Raw genomic sequence first — 25,724 nt, 5'->3', positions numbered from 1 at the left:
ATTCATTAGAAACTATAAAGTACATTTTAAACAGCCAACACAAAGATTCATCTTACAGATTTAAAGGCAGTCCCCAACAGCACATACGGTATTAATCTCAACCACAGTTTTACTCTCCAATATTTCCAGGTATACTTTCAATTCTTTCATTTTTATTCGATTCAGTTGTCAGGTTGTTTCTGACAGTAGTGTTACTGTTTCCCAACTTCCTTGGTTACAATGTGCAGCAAAATACACACACTTCCAGATCTCATTAAACTCTTCTCCCAGAATCAGTCTTTTTTATCTTTTCCATTTTTCTGTTATTTCATGCCTTAGCTTTTTCCCACTCAGTTCAGTTTCATAAAATTCCTCAACTGTTCTCCTTTTCCTAAAACACCTGAGCATCTGTTGTGTTCATAAATTCAGCTCTTTATTAGCTTCTGTTTCTTTGGCAACTGAAGACCACCAGATTACTCAGACATTTAATGTCACAGCGAGGAAAACCAGTCCAAACAGAAAATGCCTGAGAAATTCATCAGGTCTGGCAGCATCTATGGAAAGAGAATCAAAGTTTACATTTCTAGTCTGATAATGGTTCTTTGTTTGCTGAGTCTCTCCAAAATTTTCTGCTTTTTAGTTCAGACTTGCCGAATTTATACTATTTTACTTTTAAAAGAAACCCGTGCTCCAGAAACTCAGCTTTGGACTCTGTTTCAGTTAAGAACAGACCCCAACTTAAAAATACAAGCTTTGAAGCCATTTCATCTCATTTATTATTTTGCAGAAGTAACAATGCTGAACTACAAAGCTACAGATGGGGGGGTGGGGGGAAAGGGGTGAAATCAAAGCTATTAAATTCAGAGTGCTCTGCAATCACTGCTACTTGCAGCATGAATTCCATCTAGTTGAAGAATATGTCAAGAGACAGAACCATGAACACCTCAAAAGATTGCAAAGAATGTCTGAAACCAAGTTTACGTTTAGTCTCCAAGGTAATCACTGAATGAAATTACTACTCCAAAAAACTTTTAACGATTGAAACATGAGTGAATGAGGAATGGCAGCAAGTGGTGTGATGACTGCATGCTGTAGTAAATGATCTCACAAAGAATTGTACTGTCTTATTGCTGGTATGGTTTAACTAAAATAAATCATGCATGTTGGTGTGATTACATTTCTGTCAATTTATGTTAATAATCTGTTATTCCTGCATTCTGAACATCTTTTTCATATTGTACATGATGAAAGTTCTGGAAAAGGCTCCCTGTGGGGAAAAAAATCAACTAATCACCTTAGTTATAATGGATTATGTCAGAATCAAAAATAATGTCAACATGTGTAATTTTGATTCCTCCAGCATGTTCTAATTTCCTACAGGAAATAAAGTAAACAGATGTTAACAATACAATGGCCAGGGGCATAATTTGACAAAGGCAACTGTGGATACAATAAAATGTAATAATCAACTAAGTTATAAAGGTTAGAAAATTACATTTATTGGCCTAGATCTTCTATGGGGGCCATCATCATGATTGCCATTTTGTCCATCGCAGCATAGGTTGCAAGGAGTAGTCAACAAGTTGGGGAGGATTAGGAGTCTGAGTTAATTGGTGGATCAGTTGTGCAAGAATTTTCTGCCTAATATTTCAATTCAGGGACGTAAATCAGAATTGTCTGTCTCCCCAGTACTCACTAAAAATTACAGATTTTTGTGGAGGGTTCCAAGAGCAGAAGTACCCATCTGAAATTCAAACTTTCTGGTCAGTTCCGTGCAACGGAATTAAACGTGCAGGGAGTGTCGTAGTCAATCAGGCAGTTTGTTCTCATCTGTTCGAGGTCGCGGGTACGTTTATGATCAGAGATAATTGGTGATTTCGGCGCGCATCGTGAGTCATCTCAGTTGTTCCGGAGATTAGAAGAACTGAAATCTAATACTTTAAAATAAAACAGCGGTGGGGCAAGGTGAGTTTACTGGAGGATCTAAAATTGCTATGTTTTCACAGAAGGTAATCCAAGATACTGAAAATAGACTCCAATCCCCGTGTGTACACTTGTCATTTCCCTTTCACACAAGCTCTCCACAGTAAAAAGTTTCAAAAAAGAATAATTACTACAAATTATACCTCTACTTCTCTCTCCATAGATACTGACAGACCTGCTGAGGTTCTCCAGTATATTAATTTTCATAAAATAAGCTCTAAATTGCGCAGATCCCATTAAAGTCACATATTCAAATAGAAATTTGATGTTTTTTTTCTATTAACACAAAGTTAAAGTAGGCAATACCATTTTATAAGCGCCTAATTTCGTTACCAGGACATATCGCTGTGGCCTTCACTACCCCTGGGCTCATCACATCTGCCGCCTTCAACAAGTGACAACAAGCCGCCGGATTGAAAGCGACGCCCCCCGCACGTGAAGGGGCGGGGCCGAAGCCTATCCACTTACACTATAGGACGCCCCACCAATCACAGGATAGGGTGACAATCGGCACGTTAACGGCGGTCATTTTACGACAGTAATACTGATGTACGGCAAAGTTCGCAAACGGTTGGGTTGGTCACGTGTGTTTTTCAGTTGGGATGCAACGACTAATCGGTAAAGGATGTTAGCACGTAGCTAATGTTTATATTTACCGGTTAAAAATGGTAAGTTGTTGAATGGTTTAAATCTGAAAGGCTGTCTCTCTTTAGAGAAGCGGATTACACACTCAGTGCAAAGAACTGAGAGTGCTTTTAAAACAGCCTCAGGTTTGCAATCATCTTGTGCTTTTCACGACACTTGTACGAGCAGATTCATTTATAACTGAGGCTAATGGGGCGATGTGACAGAGCCATGAGGGACATAGCCAGGATCTTTTTCCTAAGATGGGAGAGTCCAAAACTGGAGGGCGTAGCTTTAGGGTAAGAGAGGAAAGATTTAAAAAGGGCCTGGGGGTTAACGTAGAGTGTGGTGCGTGTACGGAATGAGTTGCCAGAGTAAGTGGTGGAAGTTGGTACAACTTAAACACTTAAAAGGAATCTGGATAGGCTTATGAATAGGAAGGCTTTAGAGCAATGTGGGCCAAATGTTGGCACATGGGACTTGAGTCAGATTGGGATGTTTGGTGAGAGTAGATGTATTGGACTGACAGGTCTATTTCTGTATTAGTGGTGCTGGAAGAGCACAGCAGTTCAGGCAGCATCCAATGAGCAGCAAAATCGACGTTTTGGCAAAAGCCCTTCAGGAATAAAGGCAGGGAGCCTGAAGCTTGGCAAGATAAGCTAGAGGAGGGTGGGGATGGGGAGAAAGTAGCATAGAGTACAATGGGTGAGTGGGGGAGGGGATGAAGGTGATTGGTGGAGTGGATAGGTGGAAAAGGAGATAGGCAGGTCGGACAAGTCAAGGAGACCGTGCTGAGCTGGAAGTTTGAAACGAGGGCGAGTTGGGGGAAAGGGGAAAATGAGGAAGCTGTTGAAGTCCACATTCATGCCCTGGGGTTGAAGTGTTCCGAGGCGGAAGGTAAGGCGTTCTTCCTCCAGGCGTCTGGTGGTGAGGGAGCGGCGGTGAAGGAGGCCCAGGACCTCCATGTCCTCGGCAGAGTGGGATCCGTTGCTCCCGATGTGGTCTCCTCTACATTGGGGAGACTGGGCGCCTCCTAGCAGAGCGCTTTAGGGAACATCTCCGAGACACCCGCACCAATCAACCACACCGCCCCGTGGCCCAACATTTCAACTCCCCCTCCCACTCTGCCGAGGACATGAAGGTCCTGGGCCTCCTTCACTGCCACTCCCTCACCACTAGACGCCTGGAGGAAGAACGCCTCATCTTCCACCTTGGAACACTTCAACCCCAGGGCATGAATGTGGACTTCAACAGCTTCCTCATTTTCCCCTTTCCCCCAACTCACCCTAGTTTCAAATTTCCAGCTCAGCACTGTCTCCTTGACTTGGCTGACCTGCCTATCTCCCTTTCCACTCCACCATCTCCTACTTGAGCTATCACCTTCATCTCCTCCCCCACTCACCCATTGTACTCTATGCTACTCTCTCCCCACCCCCACCACCCTCCTCTAGCTTATCTCTCCACGCTTCAGGCTCCCTGCCTTTATTCCTGATGAAGGGCTTTTGCCCGAAACGTCGATTTCGCTGCTCGTTGGATGCTGCCTGAACTGCTGTGCTCTTCCAGCACCACTAATCCAGTATTTAGTTTCCAGCATCTGCAGTTATTGTTTATACCAGGTCTATTTCTGTGTTGTATGATTTGAAGTCTGGCACTCAGCATTATGAAAAAACAAAACTTTGGATTCTGGAGATCTGAAACAAAAATTGTTGGAGAAATTCAGCAGATCTAACAGCATCTGTGGGAAGAAAGCGGAGTTAATGCTTTAAGTCCATTTGAGAACAGAAGTGAGTCAAACAGGCAGGGACAAGGTAGGACTAAAGTTAAACTGCATTTATTTCAATGCAAGGGGCCTAACAGGGAAGGCAGATGAACTCTGGGCACGGTTAGGGACATGGGATTAGGATATCATAGCAATTACAGAAACACAGCTCCGGGACGGGCAGGACTGGCAGCTTAATGTTCCAGGATACAAATGCTACAGGAAGGATAGAAAGGGAGGCAAGAGAGGAAGGGGAGTGGCATTTTTGATTATGGGACAGCATTACAGCTGTGCTGAGGAGGATATTCCTGGAAATACATCCAGGGAAGTTATTTGGTTGGAATTGAGAAATAAGAAAGGAATGATCATCTTATTGGGATTGTATTATACACTCCCTGATAGTCAGAGGGAAATTGAGGAAACAAACTTGTAAGGAGATTTCAGCTATCTGTAAGAATAATAGGGTGGTTATGGGAGGGGATTTTAATTTTCCAAACAAAGACTGGGACTGCCATTGTGCTAAGGGTTTAGATGGAGAGGAATTTAAGTGCGTACAAGACAATTTTCTGATTCAGTATGTGGATGTACCTACTAGAAAAGGTGCAAAACTTTACCTACTATTGAGAAATGAGGCAGTGCAGGTGACTGAGGTGTCAGTGGGGAGCACTTTGGGGCCAGTGAGCATAATTCTATTAGATTTAAAATAGTGATAGAAAAAGATAGACCAGATCTAAAAGTTGAAGTTCTAAATTGGAGAAAGGCAAATTTTGACGGTATTAGGCAAAAATTTCAAAAGCTGATTGGGGGCAGCTGTTCGTAGGTAAAAGGGATGGCTGGAAAATGGGAAGCCTCAGAAATGAGATAACTAGCATCCAGAGAAAGTATATTCCTGTCAGGGTGAAAGGAAAGGCTGTTAGGTATAGGGAATGCTGGATGACTAAAGAAAATGAGGGTTTGGTTAAGAAAAAGGAAGCATATCTAAGGTATAGACAGGATAGATAGAGTGAATCCTTACAGTATAAAGGAAGTAGGAGTATACTTAAGAGGGAAATCATGAGGGGGGGGAAAAAGGGGACATGAGATAGCTTTGGCAAATAGAATTAAGGAGAATCCAAAGGGGTTTTACAAATACATTAAGGATAAAAGGGTAACGTGGGAGATAATAGGGCTCCTCAAAGATCAGCAAAGGTGGCCTTTGTGTGGAGCTGCAGAAAATGGGGGAGATACTAAAGTGTTTTGCATCAGTATTTATTGTGGAAAAGGATATGGAAGATGATAGAATAGGGAGATAGATGGTGACATCTTGCAAAATGTCCAGATTAGAGGAAGAAGTGCTGGATGTCTTGTCCTTACAAGGTAAAAGTGGATAAATCCCTAGGACTTGATCAAGTGTACCAGAGAACTCTGTGGGAAGCTAGAGAAGTGATTGCTGGGCCTCTTGCTGAGATATTTGTATCATCAATAGTCACAGGTGAGGTGCTGGAAGACGGCAAACATGGTGTCACTGTTTAAGAAGGGTGGTAAGGACAAGCCAGGGAACTATACACCAGTGAGCCTGACCTCAGTGGTGGGCAAGTTGTTGGAGGGAATCTTTGGGACAAGATGTACATGTATTTGGAAAGGCAAGGACTGTTTAGGGATGGTCAACATGGCTGTGTGTGTGGGGAAATAATGTCTCTCAAACTTGATTGAGTTTTTTGAAGAAGTAACAAAGAGGATTGATGAGGGCAGAGTGGTAGATGTGATCTATATGGACTTCAGTGAGGTTTTTGACAAGATTCCCTATGGGACACTGATTAGGTGGTGGAGGGTTGTTTTTCAGACTGGAGGCCTGTGACCAGTGGAGTGCCACAAAGATCGGTGCTGGGTCCTCAACTTTTGTCATTTACATAAGTGATTTAGATGCGAGCATAAGAGGTACAGTTAGTAAGTTTGCAGATGACACCAAAATTGGAGGTGTAGTGGACAGCAAAGAGGGTTATCTCTGATTACAAGAGGATCTGGACCAGATGGGCCAATGGGCTGAGAAGTGGCAGATGAATTTAATTCAGATAAATGCAAGGTGCTGCATTTTGGGAAAACAAATCTTAGCAGGACTTATACACCTTAATGGTAAGGTCCTAGGGAGTGTTGCTGAACAGAGACCTTGGGGGTGCAGATTCATATTTCCTTGAAAGTGGAGTCGCAGGTAGATAGGATAGTGAAGGAGTTTGGTATGCTTTCCTTTGTTGGTCAGAGTATTGAGTACAGGAGTTGCGGCTGTACAGGACATTGGTTAGGTCACTGTTGGAATATCGTGTGCAATTCTGGTCTCCTTCCTCTCGGAAGGATGTTGTGAAACTTGAAAGGGTTCAGAAAAGATTTACAAGGATGTTGCCAGGGTTGGAGGATTTGAGCAATAGGGAGAGGCTGAACAGGCTGGGGCTGATTTCTCTGGAGCGTCAGAGGCTGAGGGGTGACCTTAGAGGTTTACAAAATTGAAGGGCATAGATAGGGTAAATAGGCAAAGTCTTTTCCCTGGGGCCAGGGAGTTCAGAACTGGAGGTCATAGGTTTAGGATGAGAGGGGAAAGATATAAAAGAGACCTAAGAGGCAACTTTTTTCACGCAGATGGTGGTATGTGTATGGAATTAGCTGCCAGAGGATGTGGTGGAGGCTGGTACAATTACAACATTTTAGGAGGCATTTGGATGGATATATGAATAGGATGGGTTTGGAGGGATATGGGCTGGGTGCTGGCAGGTGGGCCTAGATTGGGTTGGGATATCTGGTCGGCATGGACGGGTTGGACCGACTGGTCTGTTTCCATGCTGTACATCTCTTTTACTCTGAATCTTCATCAGAATTGATAGTTAGTAATAAGTGGTATTTTTGCTGAAGTTGATGTGGGAAGATAAGGGATAGGTGGAGATGGAGCCTAGAAAGACATGGAAGGAGTAGGTAAACACGATTACAGATAGCTGGCCAGGACATAGCTTTTAATCACTTGTATAGCTTGAGTTAGCTTTGCTGAATGCAATCAGTATGATGTGCCTCGGAGTACGTTGGAATGGATGATTGCTAAAAGCAACATGTACTAACCAGACTAGATGTGGGGTGGGTGACAAGGGTGGAATAAGGGAGGAGCCGCCAGGGGATGATGAAATTAGGCTTTAAAGTTATTTACTTTGGTGTTGAGCCCTAGGAACTGCGGGGTCCCCAAGTGGAAAATGAGACATTGCTTTTTGAGCTTGTGCTGAGGCTGGCTGGAATGTTGTGGCAAACCTGTGAAAGGAAAGTTGCAGTGCAAATGTGGCTGTGTTGAAATGAAAGGCAGTGAAGTTTGGGATTACTTTTGCAGGTGTTCTGCAAAGTGGTCACCCAGCCTGCATTTTGTCTCTGCAACACAGCACATTGAGAACATCAAATATAGTAGACTAGATTGAGTGAAGTCCAGGTAAATCACTGCTTCACCCAGAGGGGGTGTCTGGAGCCTTGGGTGATGGGGAGATAAAGGGGCAGATATTACACCTTCTGCAATTGTGTGGGGAGGGAAGGTGCTGTGGGAGTGTGTAGAAATGTTGGGAATGGAGGAGGAGTGTGCCAGAGAGAATGTGGACAAGGGAGGGGAATATGAATCCCTGATGTTAGAGTAGTGATAAGATTAACAATTACTACCTTTTTTTATTATAGTGTTTATTTTGAAATGCAATTTTATTGCTTTTCAAATTGAAAAGCAGAATTGAGTTCAAACAGCACTAAGTGATTTGAAAGAAAAACCAGTACACTGGGGAAACTCTGGTCTAGTAGCATCTGTAAAGAGAAAAATTGAGTTAATGTTTTGTTAACTGTGGTCAATCCTGCCAATACAGTCCAGGAGACTTAAAATTGCATCAAGTAGATTAGTAAGAATGAGTTAAGGATTACAGATGAATATGCTGCTGATGATATTCTGATACCCATAAGTTATATCACCATCCAAGCAGATCAGAATTTAAATCTCGCCCTTTTTTTTCAGAAAAGAAGGGAGAGTCAAGATGAACCTATAAGGCAATGAGCCTGATGTCATTTATTGGGAAAATGCTAGGATCGACTACTATAGAAAAATTAAAAGTGAAAAATAATTCAAAGGATCAGAAAGTCTGCATGGTTTTACAAATGGGTAGTTATTTTTGAGCAGTGTTTTTGAGGCTATAACTCTTAAATAGATAAAGAGGAATTCGTAAATGTCATTGGATTTCCAAAGAGTGTTTAGTACACTTCACTAAAGGCAAAATCTGAGTTGGAAGTAATAGTAGCACAGTTGAAAGATTTGGATAATGGACAGAAAATAGAAAGTAGGGATAAATGAGTAGTTTATGTTGGTAGACTGATTTAAAGTGCTGCAATAATCAGCTGTTTATAGTCTAGATTAATGACTTTGGCAAAGAGACAAAGAAAATTCCAAATTTGTTGCTGATGCAAGAACTAAATGGGGAATATAAACTGAGGGGGGGGGGGCGGCGGTGGTGGAAGAAAGAAGACACAAAGGCAGCTGAAGAGAGACAGGTTTGAGGGCAACGTGGTGACAGATGAAGGTTTGTGGGGAAAGAAAGAAAAGTGATTCTTCATGAGTGTGAATTTTAAAATAAAACAGACTTTTTGTTTTGAAAAGGTCTTAAACTTTTTTCCAGTTTTTGATGTTCAGGAGAACTTGGACATATGTGCACAAATATCTCAAAGTTAGTATGCATCTAATTAGGAAGCAGAACAGTTGTTCAGCCAGTATTGCAAAGGGATTTTCTTTCTTTCATGCGATTATGGTTATTACTGCCTAGGCCAGCATTTACCGCCAACTCCTAATTTTCCTGAAGGAGATGGTGGCTAGCTGTGTCACTGAACAGCTCCAATCCTTGGTGTGAGAGGACACCGCTGTGCTTTTGGGAAAAGAGTTCAACAATTTTTATCCAGTGACAGTGAAGAAACATCAATATCATTTGAAGTCAGATGGTGTGCACTTTGAAGGGGCACTTGCAGATGGTGTGTTCAGAAACTTTTACAACTCCAAATGCAGCAAGCCTTGGACAGTATCCAGGCCTGGGCTGATTATTACTTCTGTCAGCCTAGACCTGAATACTCTCCAAATCTTGCTGCATTTGGAGTTGTGATTGTATAGTAGTTAGAAACAATCACTCCACCTCTGATTTTATGGAGTCAAAGTAATTTTATGAAGTAGCTGAAGATGTTTGGGCTGAAGATACTATTCTGATGAACTTCTGCAAAGATGTCTTGGAGCTGAAATGATTGGCCCTTGAACAACAACTATTTTCCTTTTGTGCTAGGCATGGCTTCAACTAGTGGAGAGATTACCCTGATTCCCATTGACTGTCACTTTCCTAGGACTCTTTGATGCCATTGTTAAATACTGCCTTGATCAAAAGCAATCTCACTCCTCTGCTATACTGGCATGTAAGAGTATGGAACTCCTATATAATTGTATAGGGTTTTGATAAAATTATTCTGAGTACTGTACTATTGTTGCCACATCTAACGAAAAGTACACTTACATGTAGGCAATAGTGATGGTTCACTGGATTGGTTCCTGCAATGCTTACTCTTTGTGGTTTAAAAGAATGAGAAGTGATCTCATCAAAAGACAAGTTTTTTTGAAGGGACTTGACAGGGTGGGCAGTGAGTTTGTATTGGCTGGTGAATCTAAACACAGCCACATCCTATGAACAAGATATTATTCCGCCCCTTGACTTATCATTTAAGGTCATGGCTGAGCTGATTTTTATTCTCAACAATGCTTTCCAAGCTACCCTGCATACCCTTGTTTGTTATAAAATATTCATTGGCTATGCTTCCCCTGAATTCTGAGAAACAGTGCAAAGACTTGACCTTCAGAAAGAAATTTCTCATCATTCTTATTTCTTACCCCTTCAAAACTAGGGGACAGAGTTTAAAAATAGTATCCTTTCCCCCCTCAACAGATGTCCTTTCAGCATCCACCTTGTCAAGAACCCTCAATTTTCTTTCAGTAACATCACCTCTTGTTAGAAAAAAATTCCACTGGATGTAGGGCCAGCCAGTTCAACCTTTCCTTGTACTCCATTCCATAATTGGTTGAGTGAACCTTCTCACATTTTCATCCTTTTTATGAAGACCAAAACTGCATACAGCACTCAATGTGTCTTCACTGAATACAGTGTACAAAAACATATGTACTTTTACATTCCATTCTCCTAGCAATAAATGTCAACATTCCACTAGGTTCACAATCACTTGTATATGATCATCCCATTCATTACTACCCACCCCCCTGAATTTATACAATCAAATCACACAATTAACTTTAATGTGTATCACCTGTTCCCTCATTCATCAAACTCCTTTTCAGATCTTTTAAATCTATAAATGTATAGAGCAAATACAAATTCACAAGATAGCCCTTTGTGTTCTTTGCCCATTAAAGTTCAAAGCACTCTTTCCTATGTATGTCCTACATTTCGTAATCTCTTTCCTTGTAAAACAATCATAGCTGACTGCCGCTATCCACCCATTTCAGTCTGAAGATTCCTCCATTCTCCAGCAGCTGTTTTAAAACTGCAATATTGATCCTCTATCTGTGTTCATTCACATTTTACATATGTTATCCCATACTGACTTAATGTGGTGAGTATTGCTGCTAAATTTATTTATAGAATTTCTTCCAAGGTTTATGTTCCTGACATCGCCCAATGATTGAAGTTTTAAAACTATGGTTTATTTCAAATGTTTTGTTTACCCAAATAATATCTTACACCTTGGAACTTTTTTAATGCTGGTGCATAACTATTTCAGCCAATTCAGCTGGCAAATTAATCTTCAACTGCCCCCGCTACTGTTTGTTTGAGATCCTACCTTGCTAAGTGACACTTTGTTCCATCTGATTTCCATTCCATAGTACTTAAAATCACCTGAAATGACTTCCAATTTGAATTTTGATTTAAGTTCACTTATGACAACGTTTTCAAATTCCATGCTCCCACCCCACAAAAAGTGATTGAAAGCTTGCCCACATGCTGTCAGTATGACATGGCAAGGTCTGCATTTAACTGAAGGCAGGGCAGACCTTACTGAGAAGTACCTAAATTTGAGGCATTATTTAGGCCATTGCATGTTTAACGTCAAGAACTCTGGGACCGTACCTCTTGGAGGACAAAGCATTTCCCTCTCGTGGTGATATTGCTGCAAAATCTAAGCTTTAATATCAATTGATCTATACTCCAAAACATTTCTTGTTAAGAGCCAAGAAAACTTTCACACTTGCTTTTTCTGTTCCTGTTGAATCTATTCATATATCTTGGTCCTCCATTTTCTTCTTAAACCTCATGCTACTATGCTTGCTTTCGCCTTTAAATCCTTCTCCCATAAGAAACTTATCTCCTTGATTTCAATTACCTTTATATCTTGAGGCTTAATGAATTCCTTGAGACTAGAGTTTTAAAAATGTCTTTCTGCCTGAATGTAGTGGCCTCAAATACAGAGTATGAAGACCTCATTGTAGCATTTTCTCAAGTTAAAGCTTGATCAGTTTTTGCTGGTGGAACTTTAGGATTCCTACCAAAAACTGATCTGAATGAAGTGTAACCAGCTGTAACACATTCTTTGTGCATATGGTCCATGTTAGTGCAGACGATAACTGATCTGAATTTTTATTAACCATTTTATCTGTTACTTAATGGTTTCTTTCGCAGACTTGATTGCTAAAAAGGTTTTGCTGCATATTCATACACATCTCTAAATTCATCAATAAGAAATCCCCTTGACGATCAGTGGTCCAGATCCAGTTCCTATCACCATTTCCATTAATTTATCAATAATTATTTTATCCTTGCATTGTATTATTCTATCTGACAAAATCTGGTTTGCCAAGTCTACAAAATGGAAATGTTTTTCTTTATCACATGACTTTAGGTGCACAGCAACTCCCTCATTGAAATCTTTAAGGGCAGACTTGTTGGCTGCGAGGCATTCTTTAGTTTTAAAAACAAATATCACGTCATTTATAAGTTTATCATACTGTCCATCCCTTATTCTTGCATCCTTTTACTAAATGTTTTAACTCTTGAGGATGGATGGGCAAATTGCCTATTTGATTTCAACATAGTTGAATTGTTGTCTAAATTTCTATCAATAACCTTTTTTATTAAATGTTATGTTACAATAAAACTCCTGATTGTGAAAATCCACTTTACACACTTTTCAATAAATGGCTTTGTCATTTTCCATATCCAGTTTCAAATGTGCTTTCTTTGAGTTTTGATAGCATTTTAGCCAGATTATCCACACACTGGACATGCATTCAATAGCTAAAACTGCACAATTAAATGAACTTGGCACTAATACATTCTTCACTGGGTGAAACTTCAAATATAGTGCCCGGTCTTTGATCTGTACCTTCAATTTCCATTTAAGACTTACTTTCAAATGAGGATTTAGGATTGTTCATGCCATAATGGTACTTTGACTTACACCTGAAGCATTGACCACACCCTAAGTAGTTCCAGAGTTCAGTCTTATTGCAAATCCCAACTTCTCTTTGCTCCTCAAAATTCAGTAGTCTGTTTTCATTTCTATTAGTTGTAGTTTTGTTGTCACCCATGATCTGTATCTAGATGGTTTCACAAATTTTATTAATCTGACCTCCATCTTCTGTTTTATCACTGACTTCCCCCTTAGTACTACGAATGCTTCTGGAAAAGAATGCTATCTTGGGAATTTTAGGTCTCCAGTATTTGTTGTAGCAGTGTATGTTTATCCACAAATTTTAACTCCTGTCAAAACTAGAAATAAAGTCAGTTAATTCTTAGTTGTTGGACTATGCCAAAATTTAAATGCCAGCACAGATGAGTTTCCAAATGAAATTTCTGCATCTTTTCTATGGTAGATTGTATGTCAGCATGTATTCTTTTTCATGGTATTATTCTCAGGTCTTTCTAAATTTGTCAATCTCATTAAATCTTGTAAACAGTTAATAAATCACTTTTTGATTAAACTTAATCAATGAAAGTTAATAATCTGTCCAAACTTTTTGTATGTGTTTAAATGATCAGTCTTCAATTCTGGGGGAAAAATATACTTATTCTGCTTCAGTATTATAATAAAATTACTATGGTCAGACTTTGTTACCTATTTGTTTCTTTTTTTTTAAAAGTAGTAATTTGGGTCTACATCACCACTTCATCCTTTTGCTGGTCATAGGGCTCATAGTTTGAAAAAAACAGGAATGGGTAAACATACCGTAATTTGTCATATTTTGACTTCACCATCCTCTTCTGGTGTGTAATATTGGTAGCAGATAACATTTAAACAGTTCAAATCCACACTTGGAGAACCTTTTTGCAATTCATGTCACTCTCACCTCACTGATTACCAGATTCTCATATTTATATAGCCAATTATACCCAATTGACCCTTAATATATCCATCACCTGTTCCTCATTCTTTAGACCACATTAAATGATAACAGTACCAACCCAGTTTGATGGGTGTTGATTTAAAATTTATCAACATTCAATGTGTATTTTTATCATCTCGTGACCCTTCTTCCAAGTGATTATGGATGTGAAGGAGTACTGATTTGTCAGCTGAGAGATTGCATTATGTGGCAATCAAATAAGTTTATTTGTTCACTGTTGATCTTGTGCCTCAAGACTTAATCGTATCAGGAATTAATGTTGAGAATTCTTTCCTCACTACCTCACTACCACTCTGCTACATCCTTCTGGTGTGCCTCACCAGCCATTGGAATAGGATATACTCCGGAATGTTAATGGAGAAATCTGGGCATTGACTGACAGTTATGAACCGAGTGTATTGATTGGTCTGAGACTGCTGTCCCAATTTTGACATGTCCTCAAATATTAGTGAGAATGCCCAGTTGACTCTGTAGAGGCTGTGTGTGTCTGGGTCACTACTAGGTCCAGTGATTCTATTTGTCTTAGACATAACCTAGCTTGCAAATCTATCAAAACAAGCAGGAGGCTGGAACGGTTAGACCTGAAACCCTGACTTCTCCAATGTCTGATGCTGCCTGGTTTGCTGTGTTCTTCCAGACTGTGTCTACTTTGCAAACCTATCAAGACTTTCAAAGGCATTTAGAAGCCAACCACATTCTTGTGGATCTGGAATCATGTATAGAACAGACCAGACAAGGACACCAGCTTTTAGTTCCTTAAATAACATTAAACCAAATGTTTTGACAGTCAGGGAATTTCATAGCCATTGGTATTTTTATTCCACATTTACGTACTTAAATTTAAACTCCTCACCTGATATTTGGACCTTCAGGTCTATACATTGGCGTTCATAAATTTATAACTAACAAGTACAGAAAATAATCCACAGACCTTTTTTTTTATATCTATATATATAGGACTAAAAAGGGATTTGGTAGCAATTTTCTTTCTGGTAAGTGAAGCCCTGGTTAAATTATATCTGAATTCTGTCAGCAATTCTGGGCACCATACCTTAAGAATATTTTGGTCTTGAGTGCAGTACAAATTACCAGAGTAATACTTGTATTCCATGGGTTAATATAAGAGAACTTACTAAACAGTTATATTCTCTGAAATTTAAAAGATAAGGAGTGACTTTTGATTTGAAGTTTTCAATGGAGTAACATAGGGTAGATAGAATTTATCTTCGTTCACAAATCTTTCAGGAGTGAAATTCGAAACAGTTCATGCAAGGGGTCGTAGAAGTTTAGAAACCTCTTTGCCAAATGAAATGAATGCTTCACTAGTTTTGCTTTTTAAAATAAAATTTAAAGTTTGTTTAAAATATGTGTAATAACATGCTCTTTTACAACATCCAGGCAACCACTATGATAGCAGTTGGTCTGACAGTTGCTGCTGCAGCATTTGCAGGTTTGTACTGAAATACAACTTAACCTTTCATAATAGAGCATTTTGTATGCTTGTGTTTTTTTTTATTTATGTAACTTGTATGTTTGCAGTTATACACTTTTTATTCTAAAGCTATGTTGTCCGCTTAGCATGAATAGAAATAGAAGTCCTGTGTGAATGTGAAGTTGCTATATTTGTGCACTTTACCACTTCTTATTATATATGATGGTTATTCCAAGGCTGCTTGGGATGAAAAGGGTATCAGATGAAATCCAAATCTTAAGTGTTACATTGGTTGGCTAGGTGCAGTTGGAGACAGGGAGGCAGTATGTACAATACAGTTTTAATTTTTAAGTAAAGAAATATTGAATGTTTGTCTCAACATGAAACTTAATTCAAGTCTTCAATTGACTTTTTTTTGCTGTGCTAATGGGATTCTGTCTAGTGAGTTATTTCGCACCTAAGTTACAAGTTATTCAACTCCGCTTGTATAATCACCATAACCAATTGGCTGTATTCATTATAAGCAAGATTTAATGTTATAGCATCTGAGCAGAAGCTAACTAACTGTAATCATGATGAAATTATCCACTAAGCTGTGGGTAGAACATTATGACCCTCACTTACACTTATCCCTGCTAGCCTGTGCCAGGAATCTTCATCTGGTTGGTGTGACATGTGTAGAGTACCTACACATTTGTTGTTCTTACCCACATCTTCTGGATGGTTGAATGCCTTTATAACATCTGTTCAGGTGCCCCCTTAATTTACTTTACATCGCAAAGTTTATGGAAACCTGTTTAACCCAAACATGGACTTGGACCTGACTTAACTCATCCAATTACAATGATGACACATACTCATTGGTGCCTACCCAGGCCACGTCATTCTTTCACCACCTCTTGACACTTTTTTTATTTAAACATACTCACTAGCTGAAGTTATTGCAGCTACAACAATACAAAAGATGCGTAGTTCTGGCCTAATCCTATTTGTGAGAGGTACCCTTTATTCCTTATCACAGTTCAGTTGAGGTGCCTAGTCTGTTTTCTTGGGAATGTAGGCTGCTATCCATGTTCCCCATTATTTTTAAATTATTCCACACCCTACTAAACACCTTACACACTCTCTCGATTCATCCCCCAGTATGTATTTCTTGGGTAATACAAAAGTGAAATTAGACACATGTCTACATATTCTTGGGATTACAAAAAAAACTCCAAACAGGTGACATTTCTAGTTAACGCTTATCCTCTTAAGCAGCCAGTGAATATGCTGGAGGACTCCTACATACTTCAACAGAGATAAGGTATACCTTTTTTATATGTTGTTTTTCCTTTTTTTAGTGTGTTTGTTCTTCCTTCTTAGGCCGCTATGTTGTTAAGGCTATGAAGCATGTGGAACCTGCTTTGAAACAAACTATTCAAAGCCTGCCTAAGTCGGTTAGTTTTGTTTTCTAGCTTATTGAATGCAAAATTTCATTTTGCTAAATGTCAATTTTCCTAAGCTGGTTTTTTTTTGTTAATATTCAATAAGAATTAAGAAATTTTAAAAATAGTTCTCTGTATTTTAAATGGCTTAACATTTTTCTTTTCATGCATCAACTATATTTTACAATCATGTTCTTCTGGGACCAAGGTTAAAATCTAGATCAGACTTTTTTGTACAATCAGAGAAACAAATATGTGTTATTTCAAGTTGCTGTTAAATGCATAGCAGGGAGTTTTTATAAATTTGCACTAAATTATGGCCTTGATCAAAATCTATAAGGATTGCTCTGGGAGCTTCACAAGATTAACAAATTTAAAACCATGGATCTAGTGCAGGACAGAGCCTAATACTCTACAGCAAGTGTCTCAATCCCTGAAATCCTCATTGATTCCATCATCTCTTTATCTTAAGCTCGAAAAAAATGGAAACATACATTTAGCTTTTCTCTGGATATTCACAACATCCTTTCACATAGGGCAATTTTTGCTTTTTTTTCACTTCTAGAATGTGGGTGGTTGCTAGCCAGCATTTATTATTTTACTAGTTGTCCTTGAGAAGGTGAGCTGCCACCTTGAACCACTGCAGTCCATGTGGTGTAGGCAACCCACATTGCCCTCAGAGGGAATTCCAGGATTTTGATTTGGTGACAGTGAAGGACCAGTGTTATATTTCTAAGTCAGGGACAGTGAGTGGCTTAGGAGGGAACCTGCAGGTGGTGGCTTTCCTAAGTATCTGCTGACCTTCACCTTCTAGGTGAAAGTGACCATGGGCTTAAAGGTGCTGAGTAATGATCTTTGGTGAATTTCTGCCTTTGTATCTTTGTTGTTGTTGTAGTAGTAGTAGTAGTAGTAGTAGTAGTAGTAGTAGTAGTAGAAGATATATCTTTGATGTCGAGCTTTCATGCTTTTACTGGAGCTGCACCCATCCAGGCAAGTGGTGACCTTTCCACCACATTCCTGACTTGTATCTTGTAGATGGTGGACAGGGTTTGGGGAGTCAGGAAGGGAGTTACTCATCACAATATTCCTAGTCTCTGACCTGCTCTTTTAGCTAATGTATCTATATGGTGAGTCCAGTTGAGTTTCTGGTCAGTGGTAATATCCAGGATAGCAGCTAACACTATTGAATGTTAGAGAACAGCAGTTAGGTTGTCTCTTATTGGAGATGATTGTTGCCTGGCTCTTGAGTGGCACAAATGTTACTTGCCATTTTTCAGTCTAACCCTGGATATTGTTCAGATCTTGTTGAATTTAAACATGGACTGCATCAGTATCAAGGCATTGAATGGTCTTGAACATTGTGCAATCATCAACTATTCACTTCAAATGCAGAAAAGGCCATTTGAAGCAGCTGAATATGGCTGGGCTTGGGACACGATCCTGAGGAACTCCTGTAGCAATGTCCTGGAGCTGAGATGACTCACCTTCAAAAACCACGACAACCTTAAGTGTCAGGAATGACTCTAACCAGCAGAGAGTTTTCCCCAGATTCCCATTGATCCCAAATATGCTTGGGGTCATTTGCCACACTCTGTCAATGTTATTTTGACGTCAAGAACTATCACTTTCACCTTGCCTTTGGAATTCAGCTCTTTTTGTTTGAACCACTGCTGTAATGAGGTCAGGAGTTGTGACCATCGTGGAACCCAAACTGTGTGTCAGTGAGTGAGTGGATTGTTGCTTAGCAGGAGCAGCATGATGTCATTAAGTGTTATCTATTATTATACACTGATCGTGAGTAGATTGAGGGCAATAAATGGTCAGGTTGGATTTGTGCTCCATTTTGTGTACAAAATATACCTGGGCAATTTTCTAAATTATCAGGTAGTTGTAGGGGTTCTGGGATAGCTTGGCTAGGGGAGCAGTAAGTTCTGGAGCACAAGTACTGTGGCAGAATGTTGTCAGGGCCCATAGCCTTTGCAGTGTCGCATACCTCCAACTATTTCCTATTAGGTGGAGTGAATCAAATTGGCTGAAGACTGGCATCTATGATGTTAAGGACCACTTTCGGCCGCTGAGATGGATTACCTACTTGCCACTTCTGGCTGAAGATTGCTGCAAATGTTTCAGCCTTATTAGATTAGATTACTTACAGTGTGAAAACAGGCCCTTCGGCCCAACAAGTCCACACCGCCCCGCCGAAGCGCAACCCACCCATACCCCTACATCTACCCCTTGATGAACACTACGGGCAATTTAGCATGGCCAATTCACCTGACCTGCACGTCTTTGGACTGTGGGAGGAAACCCACGCAGACACTGGGAGAACGTACAAACTCCTCACAGTCAGTCGCCTGAGGCGGGTATTGAACGCGGGTATTGAACCCGGGTCTCTGGCGCTGTGAGGCAGCAGTGCTAACCACTGTGTGCCACCGTGCCGCCCAGAAATCTTTTGCACTAACATGCTAGACTCTTCCATTGTTGAGGATATGGGTTTATATAGCTGCCACCACCTCCAGTGAGTTTGTTTTAATTCATGATTGAAAGTGTTTGATCAGCACCAGACCTGGCACTGGATTTAATATTCACTCCCCCCCCACCCCTCCCCAACATTCAGTATGGGGTGCACTGTAATTAGTGTCTATATTCAAACAGCAATGCATTACAGTTACTTCCATGCATCTCTCTTCCAGAGCTTTAATTATTAGAAATATAACCATCATATCTCATGCACCATATAAACTTGGATGTATTTAACATCTTTCATTGTTACTATTAAAATCCTTCGACTTGGGTGATCCATGCTTGTAATTCTTTCCCTTCTGATAATCAATACATTTGGACTTGTCTGTTTTATCTACCTCAAGAGTCAAACCTACATTAAAAATTCAAGTTGAAGCATAGTATTATAATGTTGAATTAATCTGTGACCTCCACTGTAAAGGTGACCTATTGTATTTGGAGTATATTTCCACACTGCAAGTTCGGAGGTGAACTTTGTGTTAAAGCTGCTTTACAACAGCATAAAATCAAATGCCTATTGCTGATTGTTCCACAAATACATTTTGGAATTATTTTGTTGTTGTAACTTTGAATAGTTTGACTTCTTGGATTCAGTTGCCAGAAATTCTGGGATCTTATTTCAAAAACAGTGTCCCATTCTACAGAGACAATCTTGCAAAAAAAAAACTAATTGTCTTTTCAGGCTTTCAGTGGATACTACAGGGGTGGATTTGAGGCTAAAATGACTAAGAGAGAAGCAGCTCTTATTTTGGGAGTGAGGTAAAACAACATTTTAATTTGCAATAAAAACCTTATTACACAACTAATAGTCACAACTACATTTTAAACCCACAACTAAAATGACTTCCAAGATGAATAAATGAATTTTTGCTATGTAAACCCTAGGTCACTCTGCTGTATATGCTAAATTATACAATAATTCTTAATTATTCAAATCTCAATGTCTTGGAATCTTTGTGCTCTACACTGGTCCAAATGTGTTCAGTTGAACTAATAAAATTTCTGTTTACATGGGCACATTGTTAGCAAGATCAACCATTAGCTGAAAATGTGTTGCTGGAAAAGCGCAGCAGGTCAGGCAGCATCCAAGGAACAGGAGAATCGACGTTTCGGGCATCAGCCCTTCTTCAGGAATGAGGAAAGTGTGTCCAGCAGGCTAAGATAAAAGGTAGGGAGGAGGGACTTGGGGGAGGGGCATTGGAAATGCAATAGATGGAAGGAGGTCAAGGTGAGGGTGATAGGCTGGAGTGGGGTTGGGGGCGGAGAGGTCAGGAAGAAGATTGCAGGTTAGGAAGGTGGTGCTGAGTTCGAGGGATTTGACTGAGATAAGGTGGGGAGAGGGGAAATGAGGAAACTGGAGAAATCGGAGTTCATCCCTTGTGGTTGGAGGGTTCCTAGGCGGAAGATGAGGCGCTCTTCCTCCAACTGTCATGTTGCTATGGTCTGGCGATGGAGGAGTCCAAGGACTTGCATGTCCTTGGTGGAGTGGGAGGGGGAGTAACTCCCTCCATTCCAACCCCAACCTCACTATCAAACCAGCAGACAAGGGAGGCACGGTAGTAGTTTGGTGCACCGACCTTTACACTGCTGAGGCTAAATGCCAACTCGCGGACACCTTCTCCTACTGCCCCCTTGACCATGACCTCACCTCCCACCACCAAACCATCATCTCCCAGACCATCCATAACCTCATCATCTCAGGGGATCTCCCATCCACCGCCTCCAACCTCATAGTCCCACAACCCCCCACCGCCCGTTTCTACCTCCTGCCCAAAATCCACAAACCTGACTGCCCCGGCCGACCCATTTGTCTCAGCCTGCTCCTGCCCCACCGAACTCATCTCTGCATACCTCGACACGGTCCTGTCCCCCTTAGTCCAAGAACTCCCCACTTACGTTCGGGACACCACCCACTCCCTCCACCTCCTCCATGATTTTCACTTCCCCGGTCCCCAACGCCTTATCTTCACCATGGACATCCAGTCCCTGTACACTTCCATTCCCCATCACGAAGGACTCAAAGCCCTCCGCTTCTTCCTTTCCTGTCGTACCAACCAGTACCCCTCCACTGACACCCTCCTTCGACTGACTGAACTGGTCGTCACCCTGAACAACTACTCTTTCCAATCCTCCCACTTCCTCCAAACCAAAGGAGTAGCCATGGCACCAGCTATGCCTGCCTCTTCGTAGGATATGTGGAACAGTCCATCTTCCGCAGCTACACTGGCACCACCCCCGACCTTTTTTCTTCCGCTACATTGATGACCATATCAGCGCTGCCTCGTGCTCCCACAAGGAGGTTGAACAGTTCATTCACTTTACCAACACCTTCCACCCCGACCTCAAATTCATCTGGACCATCTCAGACTCTTTGTTTTTACCTCCCCCCCCCCCCCTTCCTAGACCTTTCCATTTCTATCTCTGACGACCGAATCAACACGGACATTCACTATAAACCGACTGACTCCCATAGCTACCTAGACTACACCTCCTCCCACCCCCACCCCCTGTAAAAACACCACCCCCTATTCCCAATTCCTTCGTCTCCGCCGCATCTGCTCCCAGGAGGACCAGTTCCAAAACCATACAACCCAGATGGCCTCCTTCAAGGACTGCAATTTCCCCCCCAGACGTGGTCGACGATGCCCTCCACCACATCTCTTCCACTTCCCACTCCTCTGCCCTTGAGCCCCGCCCCTCCAACTGCCACCAGGACAGAACCCCACTGGTCCTCACCTACCACCCCACCAACCTCCCATGTACAGCGTATCATCCGCCATCATTTCCGCCACCTCCAAACGGACCCCACCACCAGGGATATATTTCCCTTCCCTCCCCTATCAGCGTTCCGAAAATACCACTCCCTCAGTGACTCCCTTGTCAGGTCCACACCCCCCATCAACCCAACCTCCACTCCTGGCACCTTCCCCTGCAACCGCAAGAAATGCAAAACTTGCGCCCACACACCACCCCCCCCCCCCCCCCCCTCCTTACTTCCCTCCAAGGCCCCAAGGGATACTTCCATATCTGTCACAAATTCACCTGCACCTCCACACACATCTATTGCATCTGCTGCACCCGATGTGGCCTCCTCTATATTGGGGAGACACGCCGCCTACTTGCGGAACGTTTCAGAGAACACTCTGGGACACCCAGACCAACCAACCCAACCACCCCGTAGCGCAACACTTCAACTCCCCCTCCCGCTCCACCAAGGACATGCAGGTCCTTGGACTCCTCCATCACCAGACCATAGCAACACGACGGTTGGAGGAAGAGCACCTCATCTTCCAGCTAGGAACCCTCCAACCACAAGGGATGAACTCAGATTTCTCCAGTTTCCTCATTTTTCTCCCACCCCACTCCACCTTGTCTCAGTCCCAACCCTCAAACTCACCACCACCTTCCTAACCTGCAATCTTCTTCCTGACCTCTCCGTCCTCACCCCACTCTGGCCTATCACCCTCACCTTGACCTCCTTCCACCTATTGCATTTCCAACGCCCCTCCCCCAAGTTCCTCTTCCCTACCTTTTATCTTAGCCTGCTGGACACTTTCCTCATTCCTGAAGAAGGGCTTATGCCTGAAACATCTATTCTCCTGTTACTTGGATGCTGCCTGACTTGCTGTGCTTTTCCAGCAACATATTTTCAGCTCTGATCTGCAGTCTTCACTTTCTCCTCGAAGGTCAACCATTAGGAAACAATGAAAGATAATCCAATGCGTACATTGAGATTTCCGGCATTTTTTTTTGTTTCTAATGCAATGTTTAATTGGATCATTTTATAGGAGTAAGTAGACTACTCAATGTTTGAGTCAGGTGGCATCGGATATTTGGCCTCTGGTTAATTTTGCATGTTAAACTTTATCCTATGAAAAGTACTTTTGGTTTAAAGTTTCTGTTTAATAGCCCTACAGCTAATAAAGTTAAGATTCGAGAAGCACATAGAAGGATCATGGTGCTCAATCACCCAGACAAAGGTGAGTTCAATTATTCAAAATTGGGTATGCCTATTAAATGTGCTGGATTGGAGCTTTCATTTTAAAATGAAGAAAATGGTTTGTTTGACAGGTGGATCTCCTTACCTTGCATCTAAAATCAATGAAGCTAAGGATTTACTGGATTCTCAGAACAAAAAATGATTTTGCATGAAGTCAATTGAACTATCACAGCAGTGAGGATATATTATGGCTTTTGTGCTATTTAATCATGTAATAAAGAACCTACATTTAAATCCTCTGATGTTCAGTAACATTTTTGTACATTTGAAGAATGACTTTTAGAATTAGGATTCACTTCATGAACAGAGGTACTGATCACAAAGTGCTTTTCTCTTCATGTGGGGCCATCCTGAAGGCTGCAGAGTGCAACAAACACTGCTTGTTGAAGGGAAGTTTGGAGAAACTGGGGTTTTAGGATCAAATTCTGGTGAACAATTCTTTCAAAATAAGAGGCAAGTCCTCAGCATGAAACCTCTAAGAACAATTAGACACAGATGTGAAAACAAGTTAAAAGTGAACCATTCTGTGCTAAACTTTTCTATCAGTAGAGGAAAGCTATGCTTAAGAAATAACTAAAGCAATTTCATTGAGGATCCTTTTTTCCCACCATCTTAGTTTCTCTATTAGGCCAAACCTTAATGTCTGTTATAATTTTTCTAAAATGAAAACCAGGCTGTGTTTCCTGCACTCAAAGTGCCTCCAGAAACACTTTCTAACAGTGGTTTGAGACTTCAGGTGAGTGGAAGATTGGAGTGATGTTACAGTTTTTAGATTTGTTACTTAACTCAAAAAGCACAATTAGTCTGACTTTATTGGGCATTTGTGCCTTTAACAGTTTCAATTACAAACCAGCAGTACCAGCTACTTCAGAGCCTAAATAAATGGAAGATGTTACAATATTGCAAATTTAAGCTCTGTCATTACTTCCCTCCATAAGGTCAGAAGTGGAGTGTTCATTAATAATGTTCATGTCATCTATCTATAATACACAAAGCAGCCCACTTAATTTGCACCACATCTACAAAAATAGACAGTCTTTACCACTGCACAGAACAAGCAGTGTGTACCATCAAGATACACGTCAGCAAGTTGCTGTATAACCTAAATAGAAATTGAATATTGACTTTTTGGTATTGATCAAGGGTTAAAATAGAGAACTCCCTCCTTTTTTGAAATATGTAATAGGATTGTTTGTGTATGAGAGTAGACAACTGCTTAAATCCAAATGCCAGTTTGTAACAGTACAGAATTCTTTCAATGATGCACTCTTGATCTGGTTCCTTGAAGTCTAAACATGAACAGATGTTTAGTGAATAGCATGAATGATCGTTATATACAATTTAGCTTCAAGGAGACAATACCTAGTTAAAATAGTTGCATTGGGTGACTAGAAAGGCCTTTTTAAAGAGGCCTTGAATATTTAATAACTAAGTAGAGTTAATAGAATAAAATAGAGTTCCATATCATGACGAAACCTACAATTGTTTTTTTTTAAAAAGGGAGAAATCTTGATAGAACTATCATCCAACAGATGTAACCAATTTGACAGTCCTTTTTACATTTATTTGTACAGTTTCTCCAGTGTGAGACATGTCTGAACACAAAAACACATCCTAATACCAAATCAAATTGGGCTGACCTACAATTAAAACTGGTTAATCCCAGAATATGGATGTCATGTCTGAAAGAGGAGTTAAGCCATACATTTTAAACACCAGCATCTTGTAACACTTGTTTGAACACTGCTTTGTTAAACTGGTAGCTCCAAATGTTCCCAAGATACACTGATCATTTTGAAAGTAGTTCCAAATACATTCAGATTTTTCACCCTATCAGTGAGGCTGCATTGAAATTAAGCAAGGTCCAGAAATGTTTTTTTTTAAAAAATCTATATCCAGTCTACAAAGCAGTTTAGCGCAGCAGAGGTATTCACTTGAAAATCTCATTGAGGTGGCTTCAGCTGTCGAGGACAAATATGACCATATTATAACCAGTGAGGAACATAAAGCAACAGCTTATTTTCCTGTGCAAGGATTTTCTAAAATCTCTTATTTGGTGGCCAACAGGAACTCACCCATGAGAGGTAGAAAAGATACAGAATGTGAGAAGAATACCTAGTGACATCTTTGTGAAGCCTGGTTGAGCAGGCATGATAGTAGACTCTGAGCAGCTCCAGGAGGCCTTTGTTCCGACTCCAGCAGCAGGAGAAAGCTGGACACCAGTCTCTTGTTGGTGGGAACCTCAGCTATTCAACATCAGTTATTTACACACAAATTAAAGGCAACCTTCTAGGATTTAGATTAGATTACATTACAGTGTGGAAACAGGCCCTTTGGCCCAACAAGTCCACACCGACCTGCTGATTTAATGTTGGCTCCTCATTAAATTACACCAAACAAGTCTCCCATGCTTCCAGAGCTCAACAAGTGACAGAGTCATGGAAACAGACCCTTTGGTCCAACCTGTCTATTCCGACCAGATATCCCAACCCAATCTAGTCACACCTGCCAGTACCTGGCCCATATCCCTCCAAACCCTTCTTATTCATTACACCCATCCAAATGCCTCTTAAATG

The 25,724-nt window shown here is 40.9% G+C and overlaps 1 protein-coding gene across 1 annotated transcript; it reads left to right on the top strand.

Annotated features, from left to right (window-relative positions):
• Positions 1-2,497: 2,497 nt before the first annotated feature.
• dnajc19 (DnaJ (Hsp40) homolog, subfamily C, member 19) lies at positions 2,498-23,382 on the top strand. The gene is made up of 6 exons (XM_072572436.1): positions 2,498-2,630; positions 15,165-15,216; positions 16,564-16,637; positions 19,831-19,907; positions 23,058-23,128; positions 23,220-23,382. Exons 1-6 carry the CDS (start codon positions 2,628-2,630, stop codon positions 23,288-23,290), a joined length of 348 nt encoding a protein of 115 aa, XP_072428537.1. The 5' UTR covers positions 2,498-2,627; the 3' UTR covers positions 23,291-23,382.
• The last annotated feature ends 2,342 nt before the right edge of the window (positions 23,383-25,724 follow it).

Source organism: Chiloscyllium punctatum, chromosome 6 (genome assembly GCF_047496795.1).
Source record: "Chiloscyllium punctatum isolate Juve2018m chromosome 6, sChiPun1.3, whole genome shotgun sequence".
Classification (NCBI taxonomy): domain Eukaryota; kingdom Metazoa; phylum Chordata; class Chondrichthyes; order Orectolobiformes; family Hemiscylliidae; genus Chiloscyllium; species Chiloscyllium punctatum.
Note: the sequence above shows the minus strand (reverse complement) of the source record. Positions and strands in the feature narration are given on the sequence as shown.